General features: G+C 44.6%; 1 protein-coding gene across 1 annotated transcript in view; it reads left to right on the forward strand.

Annotated features, from left to right (window-relative positions):
• UPK2 (uroplakin 2) overlaps positions 1 to 21,720 on the forward strand; it is a 49,495-nt gene that overhangs the window by 16,929 nt on the left and 10,846 nt on the right. Inside the window, exons 3-5 of the mRNA XM_085645881.1 lie at positions 1,225 to 1,365; positions 11,089 to 11,239; positions 15,847 to 15,911. Of these exons, the coding sequence (XP_085502007.1) occupies positions 1,225 to 1,365; positions 11,089 to 11,239; positions 15,847 to 15,911 (357 nt within the window). The remainder of the gene's footprint in view (positions 1 to 1,224; positions 1,366 to 11,088; positions 11,240 to 15,846; positions 15,912 to 21,720) is intronic.

Raw genomic sequence — 21,720 nt, forward strand, 5'->3', positions numbered from 1 at the left:
TTGCTTGTGACGCGCTAGGTGCGTCACTTCCGGCGCGACAGGAACTAGAGGAGGGTATATATTCCCCCGGCCATACTGGCGTCCTCTGTTGCGCCTTGCACGCCGTCTCTCACCCTACCACTTACCCGGCGTGGGGGGGTGGCAGGCAAGTTTCATGGAATGTTGTAATGATTTCCTTTTGTGTTGAAGGTGGAGATGCAGGGTGATCGGAAAGCAGATGGGTACAGAGGGGTACCTCTGCGCGGCACAATAGGGGTGCCAGAGCCAAATACCAGGAGACTCATGGCAGGTTCCTGAAAAACCTTGTCGGCGCCCCGTTTGTCCTTCGGGCGGTTGTGGGCCTGAACATCCGGGGGCTTGCCTTGCTACGCTCTGCCCTGAAAGGGGCGTGAGTAATAAGGGACCAATATGTCACGTGATCCTGAAAGAGGATCACCCCATAAGGTGTAGCACTGATTGGGATCTCCACAGTGCTTGGCTCATCAGGCAGGCATGGCAGCATGGGTTGGTTACAGCTTTCTGCCCTTGGATCGCCCGTAAGATAACCCACCGGATTGCATACTTTTGATTGGAATAAACCTGCAGCAATATATTTCCAAAACAAAAGTTGTGTTGTGTTTTTATTTATTCAGCATGCATGCTCTGTTGTTGTGTGGGTGAGGTGTGTTGCCAATATTGGCACTAAGTGCTCAGCTGCCATCTCCCACGTGACACTCCCATTTTTTTACTCCACGAACATGACCACTCCCTCCTATGTGTGTGCCAATCACAAATGTAACTCAAACTACCCATCTAAAAGCTCCACGTGCTGCACAAACTACAAGTCCCATAAGCCACTGCATCCCTCCCATTAATGTGCTGCTGCATACGAAAACCAATTACACTATTTCATTTACAACATTTCATCATTTCACGCACTCAATGTTTTCCATCTCATAAATCACAAGTCAATGGAAGGTATTTACAATAAAAGACTAATCATCTTAGACACGCTTTGATGGTTCTCATTGAACAGCAATAACTTCCTCTTGTTAGAACTAGAGGCAAGTGCTTATTTAATGCAACACCTTCTTTACAGGATACTGTGAGTGGGTAGCGGAGCATAAAACCCATGAAACAGTGATGAATGGTGGTGAAGTTGGTATATGACCCAGTGTGGGTGGCCGAAGGGCGAGTGAACGAATGGACGCTTCTCTTGTCTCACAAACCTCTCTGTGTTTTTAGTTGCAGATACTTATCAAATCAACATCACCGAAACCGGCCTCTACACCAAAGACTTTTCATCGTTTGCCATTGTGGACTTCCCACCGTGCCAGTACAGCGGTCAGGATGCCACCCTGATGATCATCAACTCTACCACATTGAGTGAGTGTCCTCTGTTAGCGCGCGCGCGTGGGAGGGAATGACGCAACTGAAGTGCGCCAAGCCGAACGGGGTAACCGGATAGCGGGCATAGCTGACTAAAAGTGCGCGCAGCTGGTAGAGACAGGAACAGAACACAGCAGATAGGGATACATGTACAACAAAGCACACAGCCAATACAGTATATTTCACACTGTTGTTATGGACCATTTGTTATGGTAGTTAGAGATAAACAGACAGTGCATGCAGTTGTTCAGGACCACCTGACATTACACCTTGGTGACAAGAGCAACCAGAGAATGTGACCAACTGATAAAAGCAAGCAGACAATGTTCACAGCTGTTGGAGCCAAAAACAAGCGGCATAGACACTAGAGACAAACAGACACTGAAGAAAGGCTGTTGGGGCAACTAGAAAGTGCACACAGTTCATGAAAACAGACAACCATTACACACACATATTGGAGCCACATAGTACAATTATAGGGGCAAGCAAACACTGAGCTGAACTATTAGACACAAACATGTGCATAGCTGCTAAAGACAGCAAACAACGAGCTGAACTGTTAGAGACAAGTACATAATTGGTATAGCTGCTAGAGACAAGCAGGAAATAAGCTGAATTGGTATAGCTGCTAGAGACAATCAAACAATGAACTCAACTGTTAGAGACAAATACATAATGAGCATATCTGTTAGAGACAATTAAACAACGAATTTAACTGTTAGAGACAAACCAAAAAATGGACAAGCAGAGACAAGTAGACAGTGAGCTTAAATGTTAAAGACAAAAACACAATGGGCCATAAGTCGAGAATGAATTTTAGCTTGGTTAGCCACAGCCTGAGAGGGAAAGTTAAGGACATCTGTTATTTGACTCTTCATCTGTCTGACCATTCAGGGGTATGGATGGATCTGGATCTGGAAGACGGTCAGCATTCTAGAGTTTTGATGTTTGATCGAACTCTACTTCTTTATAGTGAGGAGATGAAATACTTATCCCAGGAGACTGAGAGCTTTTTGGCCGTTAATTTAGAATCGGCTGCGACTTCTGTTGTTTGGGACTCTCTAAAGGCCTTTTTAAGGGGCATGATCACGAGTAAGGTATGTTTTAGGAATAGACAATACAGAGAAGAGGTGGCACACAAGGAAGCAGAGATGAAGGCAGTAGAGCTTGGCCTGAATAGGGGGGTTGACTCTGAGAAACAGCAGGAAAATTCAGACAAACTGAAAGAATTAAAAGACCAGCTAGATACCATTCTCCAGACTAGAGTTATTCGTAGATGGGAGGCAAGTAAGCTTGCCCATTTTGAGTATGGCGAAGGTGCAGGCAAGCTGCTGGCTTGGAAGGCAAAGTTAGACAGGATGCGTAACTTGATTAAGCAAATTGATAGCATGGATGGGGTTACTGCCCTGTCTACAGATGAGGAAATAGGGGGCACCTTTTTTGATTTCTTCCAGGATCTATACCAAGAAGACAAGGTGGTGGATAAATCCGAGGCTATGGAGTGGTTGAGTGGCAGCATGCTTAGCCCCCTGAATTCAACTCAGCAGGAGGATCTAGAGCAGGACATCCCACAAGAAGAAGTGAAACAGGCCACTCTTGCTTGTAAGGAGGGGAAACCTACTGGGCTGCCAATAGAGCTTTATAGATCATTGGGTGAGGCGATCGTTCCCATTCTGACACAGTTTTTAATGAGATCTTATCTTTTGGTACAAAGTTGCCAGGTTCATGGGGAGAGGCAACCATCACATTGATCTTGAAAGCGGAGAAGAACCCAGCGAGTTGTGGGTGATATAGACCCATCTCGTTGTTGAACGCGGATTATAAAATCTTTGCCATAATCCTGGCGAGCAGGTTGGGATCCGTTGCAGGAGATATGCTGTACTCCGTCCAAAAAGGCTTTGTTAAGGGCAGGAATTTATAGGACCTCACCTATGATTTTATAGGTGCAATAGATTTGGCTACAACCTATACGGTCCCCCTCGCAGCAATGACATTAGACGCCACCAAAGCCTTCAACAGGGTCAACTGGGTGTATTTGTTGGTGGTTTTGGAGAAATTCAACCTTGGTTGGAAGTTCCGCTGAGCCCTCCAGCTGATTTATCAAGACCCGTCAGCTAGACTGCTGGTAAATGGCAATCTGACCAGACCCTCTAAAATCACCAGGGGCACTAGGCAGGGTTGCCCCCTTTCTCCCCTTCTCTTCGACTTGTACATTGAGCCATTTGCCCAGCGGTTAAGAGAGGATCCGAGTATTACCATTCAAGCATGGGGATTGGGAGAGGAAGGTGGCCCTGTATGCGGATTACATTTTGGTCCTCTCCTCTGATCTCTCTTTGGCCTTTCTGGCAGTTATAAAGCTTGCACAAGATTTTGGTCAGATATGTTATGTTATGTTAGAACTATATTTCTTGAGCGCACGGCTACCCAGAACGGGTGTCCCGGCGCTTTGGCAGAGAGTCCTGAACACAACCAAGAAAAACCCAGCGGCAGAAACACTGTAGGCCCACTGGTTAGGCGGAGAAGAGGAGCGTCTTGAGCTCCTTTCTAAAGGCCAGAAGATTGTTAGCCTTGCGGAGTGACAGAGGGAGCTCATTCCACAAACTGGCCGCCATAAACTGGAAAGACCGGCCTCCCATCCGCACGCGTTTGATCCCTGGTACCTCCACTTTAGCCAGGTCACCAGATCTCAAACTCCTCCGGGGAACGTAGAGAGCAATCCGCTTCCTGAGGTAAGCTGGGCCAATGCAGTGGAGGGCTTTAAACGCCAACGTGAGGACCTTGAAACTAATTCTGCTAGGGATAGACAGCCAATGCAGCCTACCGCGCAGTAGAGAGGCACTGGCTCTCCGTGGAAGGCCAAAGATGGCTCTGGCCGCCGAATTTTGGACAACTTGCAATCTGGATACCAGATATTTAGGCAGACCAGAGAAAAGTGCGTTAGCGTAGTCTAAACGCGAGCCCACAAGTGCTTGCACGATGTTCTTGCGATATTGAAGGGAAAGCAGTGGGAGAAATTTCCTCACCATCTTCAAGATACCGAAACATTTCCCCGCCAGGCCCGTGATGTGGAGACGAAAAGAAAGACTGTCGTCAAATACCACACCCAGATTTTTTACTTGGGCAGATGGTTTCTCAGGGGGGAACATGTCGGAAGGCCACCACGATTTCCAGCCAGGGTCCTCAGCGCAGCCAAAAAAGAGCAACTCGGACTTATCCGAGTTACATTTCAGGTTCTGGTGCTGAAACCATGCAAAAACAGCACTCAGGCAGTCTCTGATTCTGTCGCCATTAAAAACCTCTCCCTTCCTGCAGGTAAACAGGAGCTGGGTGTCATCAGCGTATGAGATGACCCGGGCTCCAAATGCCTCAGCGACCTTCGCCAAAGGGGCCACATAAATGTTAAATATGGTGGGGCTCAGGATGGATCCTTGAGGCACCCCCACCTCTAGCGAAGGCATTTCCGCGGAGAACGGAGGAGCCCAGATCACCTGCCGACGGTCGGTTAAGAAGGATTGAAACCAGTCCAACACCGTCCCCCGCAGACCTACCTCCCTGAGTCTTAGGAGGAGGCCGGCGTGTGGGACGGTGTCGAATGCCGCCGACAGGTCCAGCAAGACCAACATAGCCTTTCCCCCAAGATCAAGCGTTTCCCTGATGGCGTCGGTCACCTCCACAAGAGCTGTCTCTGTACTGTAATTGGCACGGAAACCAGATTGGGAGTCATGCAGCAGTTTGTTATTCTCTATAAAGGTGGTAAGAGTATGCTGAACATGTTTCTCCGCCACCTTCGCCAGAGCAGGGAGGAGGGAGATTGGTCTATAGTTGGCCCACTGTAAAGGTTCGAGCAGAGGTTTCTTAATGAGCGGGAGAATAAGAGCATGCTTCCATTCTTTAGGGACCACTCCAGAACTCAGAGACATGTTGAGCAAGGGGTTCAGCAAGTTGTTAATAGCTGGTGCCACCGAGCTCAGGCATTTAGCCGGACACGCATCCAAGGGGGATCCAGATTTCAGCCGGGAAAGCAGTTCCAGAGAGGACTCGCAGGATAGCGGGGGGAACGTCGAAAGAGTGGGCGCCAGCTCGGCTGCAGCGGATGGAAGGACCTTCAGATCACTTTCCACAGCTGCAGCCACTTCCAGGGACCCCACCCGATCGAAAGAGTCCTGAATCCTACGGATCTTGTCCACAAAGAAGTCAGCAAGCTGCTTGATCCACTCCTCAGTATGGGAGTGAACCCTAGCGGCCGCCACCGGCTCTACGAATTCCTTCACAATTCGGAATAGTTCCCGGCTCGTGTTATCAGCCTGGTCTATTCTATGCTCGAAGTAGATCTTTTTAGCTTCGGCAATCTGTCTGTGATAGGATTTTATCGCACCCCTGTACTTCAGTTTCTCCTCAGGCGCATATCTGCGCCGCCAGAGCCTTTCAGATCTTTTGCAGTCCTGGCGCGCTTTTCGCAGAGTAGCAGTGAACCAAGGAGCGGAATCCTGGCAGGGGGCTGTCCTGACCGGTTTCCGAGGGGCAAGCTCCTCGAATCTTGTCCGAAGCCAGTCCTGGACTAGCGGCAGGTCGACTTCTAAGTTCCCAGTCGTAATGCAAGGATGTGCATGGAGTGCGTCAGCGAGCATATCAGCTGACACCAGGTGAAAGGCTCTAGCTTGACGAGACCCGTCCTTATGAGCTCTTTGACTCGTCTGGTGCTCAGCTATCTGGCTACAAGATAAATGCGGAGAAAACCGAGGTCAATGCTTGGAATTTGGGGGAGTGTCAACATCAGGCCAAGCGTGACATGAGGTATTTGGGGTTCAGAATTGTTCAGGATATCGATAAGATCTCAGGAACCAACCTGGCCAATGCTACAAGGGAGTGTCAGAAACTCATGAAGTCCTGGGTTCATCTCCCCCTATCCATTTTTGGTAGGATTAATCTGGTAAAGATGGTAGTGCCCCCGAAAATCACCTTCCTCTTTAATGTTATTCCACTACACTTCGACAAACAGGCTATAGTTAAGCTCCAGCAGGCAATCAACTCATTTGTTTGGGCGTATAGGGGTACCACGATTGCCTGGAAGAAGTTGAGACGCAGGAGGGAGAAGGGAGGACTTGCACTGCCGGATTTGCAATATTATGCTTGGGCCTTTCAATTATCCCATTCCAGGATGCTTTTAAAAACTCCAGAGAGCACTTGGGTAGGGGCCATGTTTTCCGCAATGTTAAAGGGTGCTGGTCTGTCTCAAGAGGGTTTCTTGTTTAAATTTGGAGAACCTAAATTCTTCAAGAAGATTAAGTTAAAAGTCCTACTGGGAATGGCAAGAACATGGGCTAACATCAAACGGCTGACGGGTCTTAACTACTTCTCTAGCCTGGCCCCCATGTGGGACTCTCCAGGTGTGCCAGAGTGCCTGAAGGACAGACTAGCATTACCACTCAGAGTGGCTGGGCTGAAGGTGTGGGGAGATTTGGCCCATGAGGGCATGCTCTTATCTTGGTAATCACTACATAGCAGGGCAGAAGAGGGTTTGTCTAAATTTAAATATATCCAGCTGCAGAGTTGGTCTCAAAACTTGAAAAACCCATAGGCAAAGGTAACATCCTAGAGGAACAGTTAGTGGCAAGACCTATTGGGAAGAAGGAGGTCTCCTTTTGTTACTGGGGCATTGAGGAGGCTATTGACGGGGACTTTAAATTGGCCGAAGAGTTGTGGGATGCTAGCCTACCAAATGAACCGTGGGAACATCTTTGGTAAACATCCTTTAGCATCCTGTTTGCCACCGTAAAACCAGCTTGGCTCAGAAGGAATCACCTGTTTACGGACCACAGGGCTTATCCAACTCCGTTAAGGCTGTCAAAAATGATGGACGGGCCTCCAGTTAGCTGTAAAGAATGTGGCTTGGAGAGAGCCTCGGATCTACACAAGTTTAAGGTGCCCTGCCATAGCGGACTTTTGGGAAAGAGTAGGCAATACCACCGCAGTCATTTTAGGCCTTCAAATCCAAATAAATCTAACTTTGATAATTTTTGGAATATCCAGTGAAGTCACGGGCCCTGCCAGATCTTTTTTTCTATGCTAAGTTGTTGGCCAGGAGGGAAATATGTAAAATATGGGTAGAATGTGCACCTCCTCTGTACACCGAGTGGCTGTCCTCGTTGTTTGCGACATCGAAACTGGATTTGAGTGGGACCCGTAGTAGGAGTAGGAAGAAGAAAACAGTATGGGATTTTTTATTAAAATGGTCAAATGCTTAGTCTTGCAAGACTGGATAATCTCATTTATCTAAGAAAAATGGATCCTATGATTATGCCTCTTTGAAACTCTCCTGACTATGTTGGGCACTCTCCGATTCCTTTCACTGCCAACATCAACAGTCGCCATGGTTACCTGGATCAAATGTGAGAGTGACCGTACCCCCTTACTTTGGGGTCAGTGTCGTCCTAGTCTGCTGTTGTACCGGTAGGCGGAGCGCTCCCTCCTGGTCCCCATCCACCAGCCTACACTTCTCTAACATCAAATAACGGTACGGGCAGCTTCTATGCCCACTTTGGTCTGAGGTGAACGAGGATAAAAAATGTAAAAAATCAATTGGCATAGGTGCTAGAGACAAGCAGACATTGAGCTTAAATGTTAGACACAAATACACAATGGTCGTAGGTGCTAGAGACAATTATGCAATGACCTTAACAGTTAGAGACAAACACATAATTGGAATAGATGCTAGGGACAAACAAAAAATGAGCTTAACTGTTAAAGACAAATTAACTTCGGGCATAGCTGTTAGAGACAAGCAGACAATGAGCTTAACTGTTAGAGAAAAATACACAAATACACAATGAACATAGCTGTTAGAGACAAACACACAATGGACATAGCTGCTATAGACAAATGGATAGGGTATGTAGCCTGTGTGACAGGTGGAGAGTTCACACAGCTTGTTTGAGACCAACAGACAGTTGGTGCAAGTGGGAGAGACAAATAGACACTGGGTATACCTGCGAAAGCCAGATCAAAAGACGGACCTAGAAGCAGGCCATCCTTCAAACACCAGTGGGTAAAAGACAGAAATAATCCACCTGGATTTGATGAAATCCAGTATTTAGGCAATTGTTGCTTTGCCACATATTTGCCACTTCAGTAACGACAAGTGAAATCATAATTACAAACATGCGCCAACTATGGTCTGTCTTTCAGATAGTACTTTACTTCCCTGTAATATGTGCCTCAAAATGGACGTCTTAAAGCCCTCTTTGTGTGCCTCAAAATGGACGTCTTATAGTCCTGTTCGTGCCTCAAATTGGACGTCTAAAAGCCCTCTCCATCTCTAAAATCTCCCGGGGCTCAGAGCTAGTGTAAAATAAGCAAAAAGCCACAGCTCCAGGCACAGCTCCAATGTTGACATTTCCAGCATGTAGATATCCTAGCTGAGACCTGTGAGCGATTAATTGGGTAATCCACTGTTGACATCTCCAGCATGTAGATATCTTAGCTGAGACCTGCGAGCGATTATTTGGGTAATTTGAGAGTCTCCTTACTAAAAAAATAAACATACAAAAATAACCTATGCCGTTAATCACCTCAAACTCAACAAATTAGAATGAAACCATAAATATACTTATCTTCTCAGAAGCAGCAAACAAAAGAGGAAGGAAGATGGAGGTTTACCAGCATTTATGGGAGTGAACATTCTATTATTCTTATTATTCTTTGTGATGTCTTTAAATGTTCTATTTGGAAGCTTCTAATGTGTTGCTGCTCAGAAGGAGGAAATAAAAGTTAAGTTAATGCATAATGCTAGCCTCCTGTCTGGACATAAAATTGACAGCACTGAGTTGCACAAACACACAAATACTCACCACGCAGGCAGTCAACTGGGGTAATTGAATCACACACTATGGACACAGAGACAATCTAACCACAACAAACAGGACATGAAAATGAATGTTTATTACCTCGAGGGACGTTTTTAGGACATTCCTTTGTGGGCAGTCTCACGCACTGGCCATTCCTTTCTTAGCTGGGTGCGCCTTATAGAAGCGTGGCGAGGTGTAGCATGACGGTATCCTCGACTGACGTTTGCTGCAACCATGAGAAATACGGAAGATCCTCTCATCCTGGGTCACATAACATTCTAAATATTTCCTTATAGACCTCCTTCTATCTGCAAGTAGAAGTTCATATGTAACACATCAGGGGGTTTCCTTGATAGAGCTGCAAGGTGGGGTTTGGAGGCTGGAAAACAAGTGACTATGGTGACAGTAAAAAATAAATAATGAATATTGGGAAGAAACAGGAGAAAGAGGAAAATAAAGCAAGTGGGTGACAGAAACACAAAAACCAAAAGGAGGAAAAGGTAAGAAGAGGAGAAAAAGAAAGAAGCAGGAAAATATAGAATATAAAAAGAAAGGAAGGGTGAAAGTTACAGGGGAAGAAAGAAATGCAAAAAAGAAAGAACAAAAGCTGAAAAGAAATAAAAGGGAAATGAAAAACATGAGACAACAGAAAAACAGAGGGGGACTAATGAGGGAAAGAAGGAGGGGGCAAAAGGAGGGTTTGGGTAAATGATCCCCCTAAAACCCCTTGGGAAGGTCAGCCTCAGTAGTAGGCAGTATTTTATTATCTTGTTTTATTATTTCATGAATGTCCCTTCAAAAACACCTAACATATGTTTCGCTACCTTCAAACATCTGTTTTAAATTGTGTTCTACAATTGAGATGCAAGCCTGAGGTGGGGGAATTCCTCTACACTTTCTGGTCCTGCCTAGTACTTAGGTCCTTTTGGGAGGGGTAAATCTGTACATTCCATGCCATACTGAACGACTATCAAACTGAACAAAAATATTGCCCTATTAAACATACAGGACAACGAGGCTTCACGAAGGCTGAGAAGGCTTTACTGAAATTGGGACTACCACTGGGGACAAGAGACATAGCACAGAGGAAGTCAACACCCCCTTGTTGCTTCATGGACAGATCTCACATATTTGAGCTCCCGATATATGAAGCCAGGGTTACCCCCTAAAACTCAATAAAATCTGAGGTAGATAGGAAGGATACTATTCAGACAAAGTAGACGATTGACCACCAATTAGTTACTCAATAAGAAAACGTACTGCCAGCAAAGTGGTCGCAACCAATAGAAAAATGGCTGATCCAGAACCATTCGTTAAGGAAAGGTATTTAGATGTATAGGATACATGCCAATAATGTTCTGCATACTGGTGCTTTGTGAAATTTTATTTTGATGGTCGTTTTCGCTGGTTTTAACACAAAACTCAATAAAGATATATATATATATATTTTTAATGTGTTTTTAAATGTACCATTGGAACTTTTTTAAATGTGCTTTATAGTCCTCATTGGAACACTTCTAAGGGCAACATTATTTGCTCGTCTTCTCGATCAGCATCTCAGGTGTGGGTCAAAGGGAGGCGTGGGTGTCATTTCACATTTTCTGGTTACTATCTTGTGGGAAATGTAGCTGTAGAGGAAAAGTAGTTGTAGAAGGTCACCCTTCAACTCAGCTCTCTGAGTTAAAAAATCGGAAAGTGATCTCCCAATATTTGCAGATGCAGAAGTCAAAAAAGGTAAACACTTGCTACAAAAGCACCTTGTTTGGCCATGTATGCAGAATGTAACAGCGTCTCTTGAGGTAGATTTCGTCTCTGCCCTCAGTAACTCATCCCACTAAAGTTCTCGTACCGGGTTTTCCACATTGTTTCCTGACAGAGACGCAGTTTAACGTCTCCATAAAAGTCCCACAATGCCGCACGAGGCGGGCTTCCGGTGCAGTCGTGCTCTCAGACAGCAGTTCTGGCAACACCGTGATCAGAAACGTTGGTGTCCGCGTGGAAGACTTGTTGCAGAACACCACCTACATGTAAGTTAGCCTTTTTATTTATTTATTTATTTATTTATTTATTTATTTATTTATTTATTTATTTAATGCAGTTTTATATAGCGGAAACTTTACCCAAAGGTGTCAAAGCACTTTACCATAGAACCAAGTAAGTTACATGAGGAGATTTACACACTAACAAGTTACATATACAGTCAGGTTTATTGAAAAATTAAAGGTGGCACAATTAGGTTAATACAGGTATACAAAACAACTTTACAAAGTTGAGCTCAAGTGAATGCCAAGCGGCCGTGAGGGTCATAAAATGGGATACCAAGCTGAAGCTAAAATCTACATTCATCCCTCCTCCACACACGATAACAGTAGAACCTACCGCATTTGAACAGGCCATCTTCAATGAAACAGAAAAAACAAATGAAGAACCACACTTCAAAAACACAAGCAGCGCAGAGTTTGACGCTTTACGGACCTTAAGATCTAATGACAAGATCATCATCAAACTGGCAGACAAAGGGGGCGGTATAGTACTTCAAAACAGGGATGATTACCGAGCAGAGTGCAAACGATTACTCAACGACAGAAAGAACTACAGACGTTTGGGTCAAGACTACAGCGAAAGTCTCAGAGCTATAATAGAAGCCCTAGTAGAGGATGCAGAATCAAGGGGCAACATCAGTAAACAGGAAACTCAGTTCTTGACCACAAGCGTACCGTACTTTTACACCATCCCCAAAAAACATAAAAACAAATACCCCCCACTAGGCCGCTCGACAGTCTCAGACATTGGCTCACTGCTGGAACCTCTTTCACGCTTTTGTGATTTTTTCCTACAACCGATTGTACAGGCAACATCTACTTACTTGAAAGACACAAAAGACTTATTAGGACAATTTCTTTGAGTTCGAAGGTGACCTATTTTTGCAAACATACACTCTTTTCTTGTATGGATCAATGGATGTGCCCCAAACTTAAAATTCACCCTTAATGTGAATTAAAAAAGCATCACCTTCCTAGACTTTGATATCATAGCCCAGGGAGGTCAGTTAAAGACAAAAACGCATTTCAAACCAACAGCCAGAAACACTCTTCTCTGCTTTGATAGCTTCCATCCCAGGCCTTTGCGAGAAAACACACCCTTTGGGCAATACCTCAGACTGCGTATTGCAGTGACATCAAAGACTACAAGGACCAAGCATCGTCATTAACAACCAAACTCAAGGAATGAGGTTATCCTGACAGAGTCATCAGCACAGCACAAAAATGTGCAAGAAATCAGAACTGTGAAGGTTTACTGGAACAAATGCAACACACATCTTCAGCAATACCGTTAACATGCATGACCACCTATAATTCCATCTCTAACAAAGTGTCAAGGATCAAACAAAAAATCTGTTGAATGCTGACAACAGACAAACTCAACTGAGAAAAACCAATGTTTTCATACAGAAGACCGAGAAGCCTGACAGATAGCCTGGTGGCTACACGACCACAACACCATGGGTAACCCTGCAAATACAGTGGTAAATGCTTGGGGACTCCCTAATGTACTTGGCCATTTCCCTTGTGGGAACTGTAGCGTGTGCCATCTCACCAAACCCACTAAATCTCTGCACCTGGAACCAGGAAGTACCTGGCACATCAAAAAACATACAAACTGCAACTCCTGCAATGTAATCTACTTAATCACTTGCCCTTGTGGTCTCCGGTACGTCGGCATGAACAGCCGCAAAATCAAAATCTGGATCTGCGAGCATAGCAGCAATATCCGATGTAAACGAAACACCACAAAGATGACTGATCACTTCCTTGAATTTCGACACACAACAAACAACATAAGATGGGTCATTATTGAACAACTGGAGAAGGACACCACCAATCTACAGAGCCGCCTTTTAGAAAAGGAACAACAGTGGATCTACCGCTTATCAACACATTAAAATGGACTCAACAATATAATCCCATGGAACTCATTGAACAGACCTCAATAGAAAGGCCCCCAACATCCAACTCATGGTAGCAGTGAAAAACCTTGCCACTTGGCCTTTAATAACTTAGAGCATAGCATTGTGGCAGCTCCAGTATCATTGTCCACATCCTTTGCCCATGTTTTTTCTGAAACCCTGAACCTGCATAAAGCAAAATGGATAGCGATACCATCAAAGGCACAGCACTCTAGCGTCTCCATACTGGGAGCACAAGTTCATAACATAGAGCATAGCATTGTGGCAGCCCCAGCTCCTCTGCCCACATCCTTTGCCTATGGTCTTTCCAAAACCCTGAACCTGCATAAGCTAACTTGATAGCGATACCATCAAAGGCACAGCACTCTAGTGTCTCCGTACTGAGAGCACAAGTTTCACGTACATCAACTAGCGTCGTTATGTATATACCAATAATCAGAATGGACGCCTCATATAATGTACAGCTGCCTACAGCTGCCTATAGCCCTTTCTGTCTCCAAGATATATAATTAGTGCAAAACGAACATTCATTAAGTATAGCCGTTAGCCACATCAGTCCAACAAAGATAACATTACATACATTTTTATTCACAGCCCGTAATAATTAATGGGACTTTATTGTACGTGCCACATTTTTTATTAAAAAAAACAGTTTCATAACGTTATTGCACACGCCATATTAAAACGAACAAGCATCCCCTTCCGCCTTTCTACAAAATAGAGAGCCTACCACCCTGGGTTGCGGTCTAGCGCCCAAGTGATACGGACCATATTTCACGTATTCATGATGATGCGGACACGTCATCTTGCGTGGCCACGCCCCCAGCTACTGCCAGGAAACATTTAGAGTTCCGCAGCCGCCTCCTACAGTTACCAGCAGGATCCCGAGAAGACCGGAATAGGTGAGGCAGGTGGGCGGTCAGCCTTGATGAAGTAAGTGTCCACCATTAGACTTAGGCCCGATCTGGCATCCATCGGCCATAACTTTCCTCCGCATCGAGGCCTAGTACTGACTAAGATGCCACATTTGTCTTTTCACAGTGTTTGACTACAGGAGTCCGCCCCTTCCGGGATCCATTATAGCTGCACTATTCACATAGCTAGTGTAAGATACCTTTGGCCTTTTACGCTTACACTTACTTTTCGGACAATAGGAATGTTTTTAATCGCATGCCTTCCGTTACGCATGCATTCACAATAAGGCATATTTCATCCTTGACCAAATACATTGGCCACCATTTCCAGGTTATACTTACCCAGAACACCATTTACAATGGAGAGTCAAAACGGCAACTTCAACAAACATGCTTTGCTTCAAGCTGCAATCACAGATATATGTGGCCACACAAGCCAGTTATGAATGTTCACTATGAGACATGCATGCCTGCACCAACCATCATGCATGAATTTAAATACACTAGGTGTATGTCGCATGTCTGTGTGTGACTAATTGTATGCAAAGAATCCTTAAAACCGACTCACGGAGTGCAATTGAATGCATAAGTAAGTACATCACGAGCAAATGGATAACAAAGCTAGACACGAACACTCACAATTATGCTTCTCTACATGTTTTGTATGTTCTTTATGTTGTGTTTTGTCTTTTTAACCAGTCGGTGGGTCCGTAAGTACGGTTACACCACTGCATGCACAGCACACGTTAGCGTGTGTGCTGAGAAAAAAACCTCATGTGGCTTATTTTTTGCCACATCACAGTTCACTTCATATGGTCCTGAAGAAAGCCTCATTATTGTTTACGAGGCAGCAACATGTTCACCAGTATTTAGGGGATAACGAAGACCAATTGTTCATCGTCACTATATCCCCGCCCTGTTTTTAACTGTGTACTAGGACCCCGTGAATAAAACTTTTTCAGCAGGGCATCCCAGAGGCATTTTTTATTTCACCACTCTGAGCACACATCACATTGAAAAACCAAAACCCGCTGCGCTGTAACTCAGACGTCGAAGCACAGCTGGGTTACATTCGGCAACCCAGCTGAGAACCCAATGATGAAGCATGCCGCCAACTAGGTTGGTGGGTGAGGGTTCTTCTTACAAACCTATTGGATTTCTTGTATTCCAGTGCACTGCACTGAGTCATCCTGGTAGGAGGATTCATTAGTGGGTCCATCCACGTTGTTCTAAATCATTGCTAATCAGGGGAAAAGGACATCCCCCATTGTCCTTCCTCGCTCTCTCTTTGATACATCCTACACATGGACCTAGTCATGTGACCTTTCTTAGTGCTTTTGAAACAGATTACTTCAACTTTCATCATCTGGCCTCAAGAGGTCTGAAGAGCTCAAGCTCATACGTGTACTCTGCCTGCACAAGATTCCTCAACAATGATGCAAGCACGCTATGGAAATTATTTGTATTTGTAGCATTTATAGAGCACTTTAGACGAAGCAAGGCATCAAAACGCTATGCAGGAGAGTGCGAAATGTGACATGACATAATACTAGGGTGTCAAACTTAGATTGAGGAGAGCATACATGTCATATAACCTCTATGTATAAGATTTCCCTCTACCTCTTTCTATGCAAAGTTCTCCTGTGTGGCTATCTTGAAGGCCGTCATGGATTTACTGTGGACTCTCCTGCCACAACTTAACTATAGAAGTTGAGGGAGCACATACACTATTAACTGCTATTGTATTTTGCAGCGCTAAGTACAGTATTATCGGCAGTACGGATACAGGATCTAATATCACCTTCACGACTCGTAGTGGTAAGTGTCCATGCGAAACTCAGTTTTGTGACAAGGACTTTTGTTGTGTTTTTGTGCCATGCTATTATCTCATGAAATTATGCAGCATCAACTTATTCTAGATTCACATGCTGTGCTTTATTCCACATCTGGTGGTAGTGTCCAGAATTGTATCTAAATTTCTTCAAAGTTTTACCTGTTTACGTGTCAACTGTATGTGGAGTTATAATCACTTACTATGATGACATCAGTAAGCCCACAATGCCCCAGTGCTGAATCATCACTCCAAATTCTTTTTTTCTGTTGGTGGGTCCGGAAGTAACACAACTGCCTGCAGAGATTGTTGCATAATTCAATGTGACATCAAGCTTTTTTATTGAAAAGCCAAGCAGCACAATTTTAGAAGACCAACATCTGACGTCAGTGTCGATGAGACAGGTGTTTCCTGTGGTTGTCGACCAGGCTGAAGAATGACTGGTCTTGGGATTGTTTACTTTGGGTCTCTTCAATGCCATTTACAGAGTGAACATGGAGAACACTCCAAATGGTGTCCTCACTGCCTCTGCAAGTTTGCATCTAATGACGAACATCCATGTTTGCCCACTAACCATTACTGAGAAAGTGGTTATGCCGCCTCATGTTTTCATCGGTAAACATTATTTATTTATTTGTAAAGCGCAACATTCATCCTGACGGATATCATGGCGCTGTCTAGAGGAACACATGGTAAATTGTATTGGGTGCCTTCAACTGCCCACACTTACGTCTTAGGAAAAAGCTGGGTTTTTAGTTTTTTCCTGAAAGTTACTTAGTCCTCGGTCAGACGTAGGTCTTGGGGTAATTCGTTCCAGTGCTTAGCCGCCAGGTATGAGAATGATCGGGCTCCTGCTCTAACTTTCTTTATACGTCTGGGCCTGGTTAGTCCTTGGTGTCATGATCTTAAGCACCTCGTGGGGGCGTAGAATTCGATTTTATTCTGGAGAATTCTGGGACCAAGGCGATGCAGTGCCTTGTGCGCATGACTCAGCAGCTTGAATCTTGATCTTTGGCGCATAGGTAGCCAGTGGGGCTGTTTCATGCATGCGGACGCTGAACTAAATCTGCTGTTATTACACACAAGATTGGCAGCCGCATTTTGCAGCACTTGTAGGCATGAGAAAAGGTAGTCTGCCATGCCCACATACAGTGCATTTCCATAATCTAATCTGCTGATGAGTAATGCCTCTGTAACCGTCCTTCTACATTCTAGTGGGTTCCAAGGCAAAAGCCTTCTTAGGAGCTTCACTATCTCAAAGCCTCTTCCATACAGAACCCGCACATGATCCTGCATAGACAGAGTGTTGTTGATGTTTATACCCAAGTTTTTTGCGCATTGTTTAGGTGCTGGAGCATCTCCCAGGGATTGTGGCCACCAAGTGGCATCCCAGATTAAGTTAGCTCCTCTGAGGAGCAGTATTTCAGATTTACCTGCGTTTAGCTTAAAGCAGTGTTCGGACATCCAGGTTGCCATCTCTGAGACACAATTGTTTAACTTAACCCTGGTGTCCTCATGTTTTTCTTCAATGGTTATCATCAGCTGTGTCATCCACATAGGAGCAGATGCTGAAGACCCATTTCCTGCTTATCAATGCCAGAGATGACACATAGGCATTTAAAAGTGTTGGGCTCAGGGAGGCTCCTTGTGGAACACCACAGCTGATGTTTTTTGGTTTCGAGGAGAACTGGCCCCGTACCATCTGAGTTCTGTTCCTCAGAAAGGAGTTAAGCCACTGAAGAGCTTCGGCGTGGATTCCCTTTTCATAGAGAATTTCCATCAGGAGGTTGTGTGAGACCGTGTCGAACACCGCCGACAGGTCCAATAAGATTAGGGCAACAGCCTTTCCTTGATCAGTCAGTAATCTTATGTCGTCTAGGACGGCTAGGAGAGTGGCCTTTGTGCTGTTGGTGGCTCTAGAGCCAGTCTGAGAACAGTCCAGTAGTTTGTTAGCCTCCAGGTAGTTGGACAGTTGTCTGTTCATCAGCTTGTCAAGGACCTTAGAGAGGTATGGAAGCTGAGAAATGGGCCGATAGTTCTCTGGGTTATGAACATTTGTTCTGACTTTCTTCACCAGAAGGGTCACTACACCCTGTTTCCATATTTCTGGAAATGCTGCTGTCTCCAGGGATCTATTAAATAGGTGAGTGACATAAGGGCGTATTATTGATGTAATCTGCGAGAATATGAAATGGGGTCATGGGTCGAGGGGGATCCTGATTTTACTTCCATCATGGCTCCCTCACCCTCTAGTTCTGTAAAAGGGGAGAAGTTTCCCATTTGTATTGTGACATCTGGATGAGGGGGTAGGTGTTCCCAGTTAGTTACGGCTAAAGAGGAGTTAGTGTCAAATGAGGAGTAGATTTTGCTAATCTTATCAGCGAAAAATTCGCTGATCTTTTCACAGTTTTCCTCTGAAGGAGGCAAAGTTTGAGACAAGCTGGCTGGTTTGCAGAGCTCCTTCACTACTCTATATAATTCTTTTGCCGAGTTGCAATTCTCGTTTATCCGTTGTGAAAAGTAAGTCTTCTTAGCTTTATTGATGGCATTATTATGGATCCTTAATTCTGCCCTATATCTTGTTCTGTCTGTTTCCTGTTTAGACAGCCGCCAGGAGTGTTCTAATGATTTACACTTCCTTTTCAGTATCCTGAGATCCTGTGAGTACCACTTCTCGGATAGAGGTTTATTTGTTAGTTTAAGTTTAAGTTTGGGGGCAAAGGTATCTAAAGTATTGGTGATCTCGGCTTCAAGTTTTGTTGCTTCTGCATTAGCTGGAAGAGTATCTTGAGTAGTTAGGTTATTAGGAGAAAAGTGGGCCTGGAACAGGTCCTGAGTGACCAGTTTCCAGGCTCTGTTTGCCACTCATACGATCTTTAGGGGTTTGGTTGCATTCGCCGGCAGGTTGAGTGCAAAAGATATGAGTGAGTGCTCTTTCCAAGATACTGGAGTGATCTCCTGAATATTTGTGGCCTCTATGTTGGAAAATAATAGGTCTAGAGTGTGCACGGCACTATGTGTGGGGCATTTGACCCATTGCTTGAGCTGGAGAATCTGCATATCTCTTTCGAGGTGCCTTGCTGCGGTACTGTGTACTTCCTCGAAGTGTACATTAAAGTCTCCTATAACTAGGTAATGTTTATATTTCAGGCATAAAGGGAAAAGTTGAGTAAAAAGTTTGGCACTCAGTTCAGTTTGGTGGCCTGGAGGGTTATAGATTGCAGCTTCCCCAAGCAAAGTGTGGCCTTCACTGGACACCTGGAATGTTAGTACTTCGTGCTCTTCAAATGGCGCCACTTCAGAGTGGAGACAGGCGAGACGGTCTTTGAACAAGAGAGCCAGCCCCCCTCCCCTCCGTCTCTGCCTATCTTGTTTCAGTATTTTATATTTGGGGGTTAGGGCGTTGGCGATATCAGGGAGGTTGTTATCGCCCAACCATGTTTCAGTTACAAAAACCAGGTCGGGATTTCTCTAGTTTAAGGTGTCCCAGATATCGGAAGAGTGTTTAGGTATCGACCTGGCATTAAAATATAAACATCTAAGTGTTAGCTGATCGTCTGTCTCTGTGTCGGAATGGACAGAAAACGCTAAACTGTGCTACTTACAGCCACGGCAGGAAAACAGGCCCTCAGCTTTTCCTGGATGGGCTTTCATGCACTGCAATTTATTGTATCTTAGATTTGGGGATATCGCGAGCAAAGACTCCCTTGAGTAGTGTTCTATAGTGCTTGTGGCTGTCTTGGAGGGGTTGAGGGGAGCAGGGGTCGTAGCACCTGGTCCTGTCCGGGTGCGGACGGGCGCAGACGGGCTTGCCTTAGCGGCATGTCAGCTGCACGCGTCCGCTGCCTGAACACTGACACATCGATCCTATGTAGGGGGAAGCGCGGGAAAGTTCCTCCGCCCCCTCCTGGACCATTAAAAATAAAAAGATTTTAAGGCTTTTTAAAAAAATGGAAATGTCGATGGATCCTAAATTTTATAAGTTGAGTAAACATGATCCGTCTATGGAAGAAACTGAGTTTTCTGGCGACTATGATGGTTGAGAGGCAAATGGAGAAGCCCAGTGGGGAAAATGTATTGATTCTGAGACTGAAAAAGTTTTACAAGGCCCTTCAAAAAACTCTAGGCCCCTGTAACCTCAAAGTATTCAGCTGTCGCGGACCCAAAGTTGGAGGGCAAACTTTGACACATTGAGCCAAAGAATTACTAGCAAAAAAATCTCCATCCATCATTACACAAAAGACACCGGCAGTGATAAGTCAAAGTACGTCACACTAAGCACGATCAGCTTTAATGAAAACGGCAGTTGAGTCATAAGAAAAGACCATGATGGTTGTCAAACTTTCAGCTGCCCTGTAACTACTCAATTCTGCTATTCATTATTAATCAATACACCATTCGACCATAAACCATAAGCACATATACTTTTGACAACGGTGCTACAGTAGCATTTGGTATAAAAATGCCTTCACAAACCATTATTGTGTTGAAATTTAATCTCATGGGGAGGCTCAAGTCGGTCATTCAATACTTGTTTAAAGCAACCACTAGATTCAGCGAGGCTTATGGTAGACCCGTAGCCACTGGAACTGGCCTACATAGACATGCATGGTTACATATAGCCAGTGCTGAATTTGAGCCTGTGGTTTCTGGTGCTCAGTACAGGCATTTAGTTGTCAGCATTGGCTCTAGTAACAGTCCACCACATGCTGGTGCTCTCTTTTTAATTTTGAGACGAGCACAACAGCCGTGTTTATTAAGTCAATATACACTGAAAATTAAAAATACCAGCCTCTAAAGCAATTATTAAAGCTTTGTGTGGCCTGAAATAGTCTGAAGTGTCACACTTGTACGAGTGCGATGTTTAGGTGTTATGGTGCTGCCAGCTGCGGCCTGTGCAGGTAAAAGTGATCGGTTGATGGGGCTTGGTGGGTGTGCGGGATTTCGACAGACGACGAAGGAAAATTAATTATTTATTTAATTTCCCCTAATCTTCGTCTGTCGAAATTCCCTTCCCACCCGGCCCTACCACTCTTACCTGCACCGGCCGTGGCTAGTTGGTACTGTCATTGGCAGCGCTGGCAGGGGCAATGGGTGGTGAAGGCTGCAGTGAGCTTCTGAGAAGGGCCCTGGAAATTATCTTTTTACAAATAAAGCACAGCATATAGCCTGCTTCAGATCAGAATTTTGGTTTGATATAATTGATAAGCCTCTTACAGGAGAGCATGTATTTAGACCCTTGGTTGATGACAACCTTTAAAACAAGCATTGAAAATGCAATAGGTCTCGCCTTTGATTAAGTTAAAGCCATTTGCTTTACTAATGGTATTGTATTTTAGCTTTGCATTATTTAGTGTATATTTGCGATATATTGTAGTTGTATGTAGTTAGAATTGTTTTGTTGGCTGTGTAGTAGTTTAAAGCATAGCGTTGGTTGGAAAAGAGCAGTGTTTCATATTTGGGAGGTGAATGAATGGAAGAATAGTATGTGTTAATTTTGTATAGTGAGGATTACAATAGCATAAGGGAGACAAAAGAGGCGAGGGGAGAGCAAATATATGCACATATCACAAATATACACTAAATAATACAAAGCTAGAATACAATACCATTAGCAAAGCAAATGGCTTTAACTTAATCAAAGGCGAGACCTATTGCATTTTCAATGCTTGTTTTTTATGAGAGTGAGTAAAACTTTTATGGCTCGGGAGCCCACATTTTTCATTATTCAAGAGTGATGCATGCCAGGCTGCTGCCTATTCTGTACACATTAGTTATATGGGAAGTTTGTATTGC

This window comes from Triturus cristatus, chromosome 3_1, assembly GCF_964204655.1.
Source record: "Triturus cristatus chromosome 3_1, aTriCri1.1, whole genome shotgun sequence".
Lineage (NCBI taxonomy): Eukaryota > Metazoa > Chordata > Amphibia > Caudata > Salamandridae > Triturus > Triturus cristatus.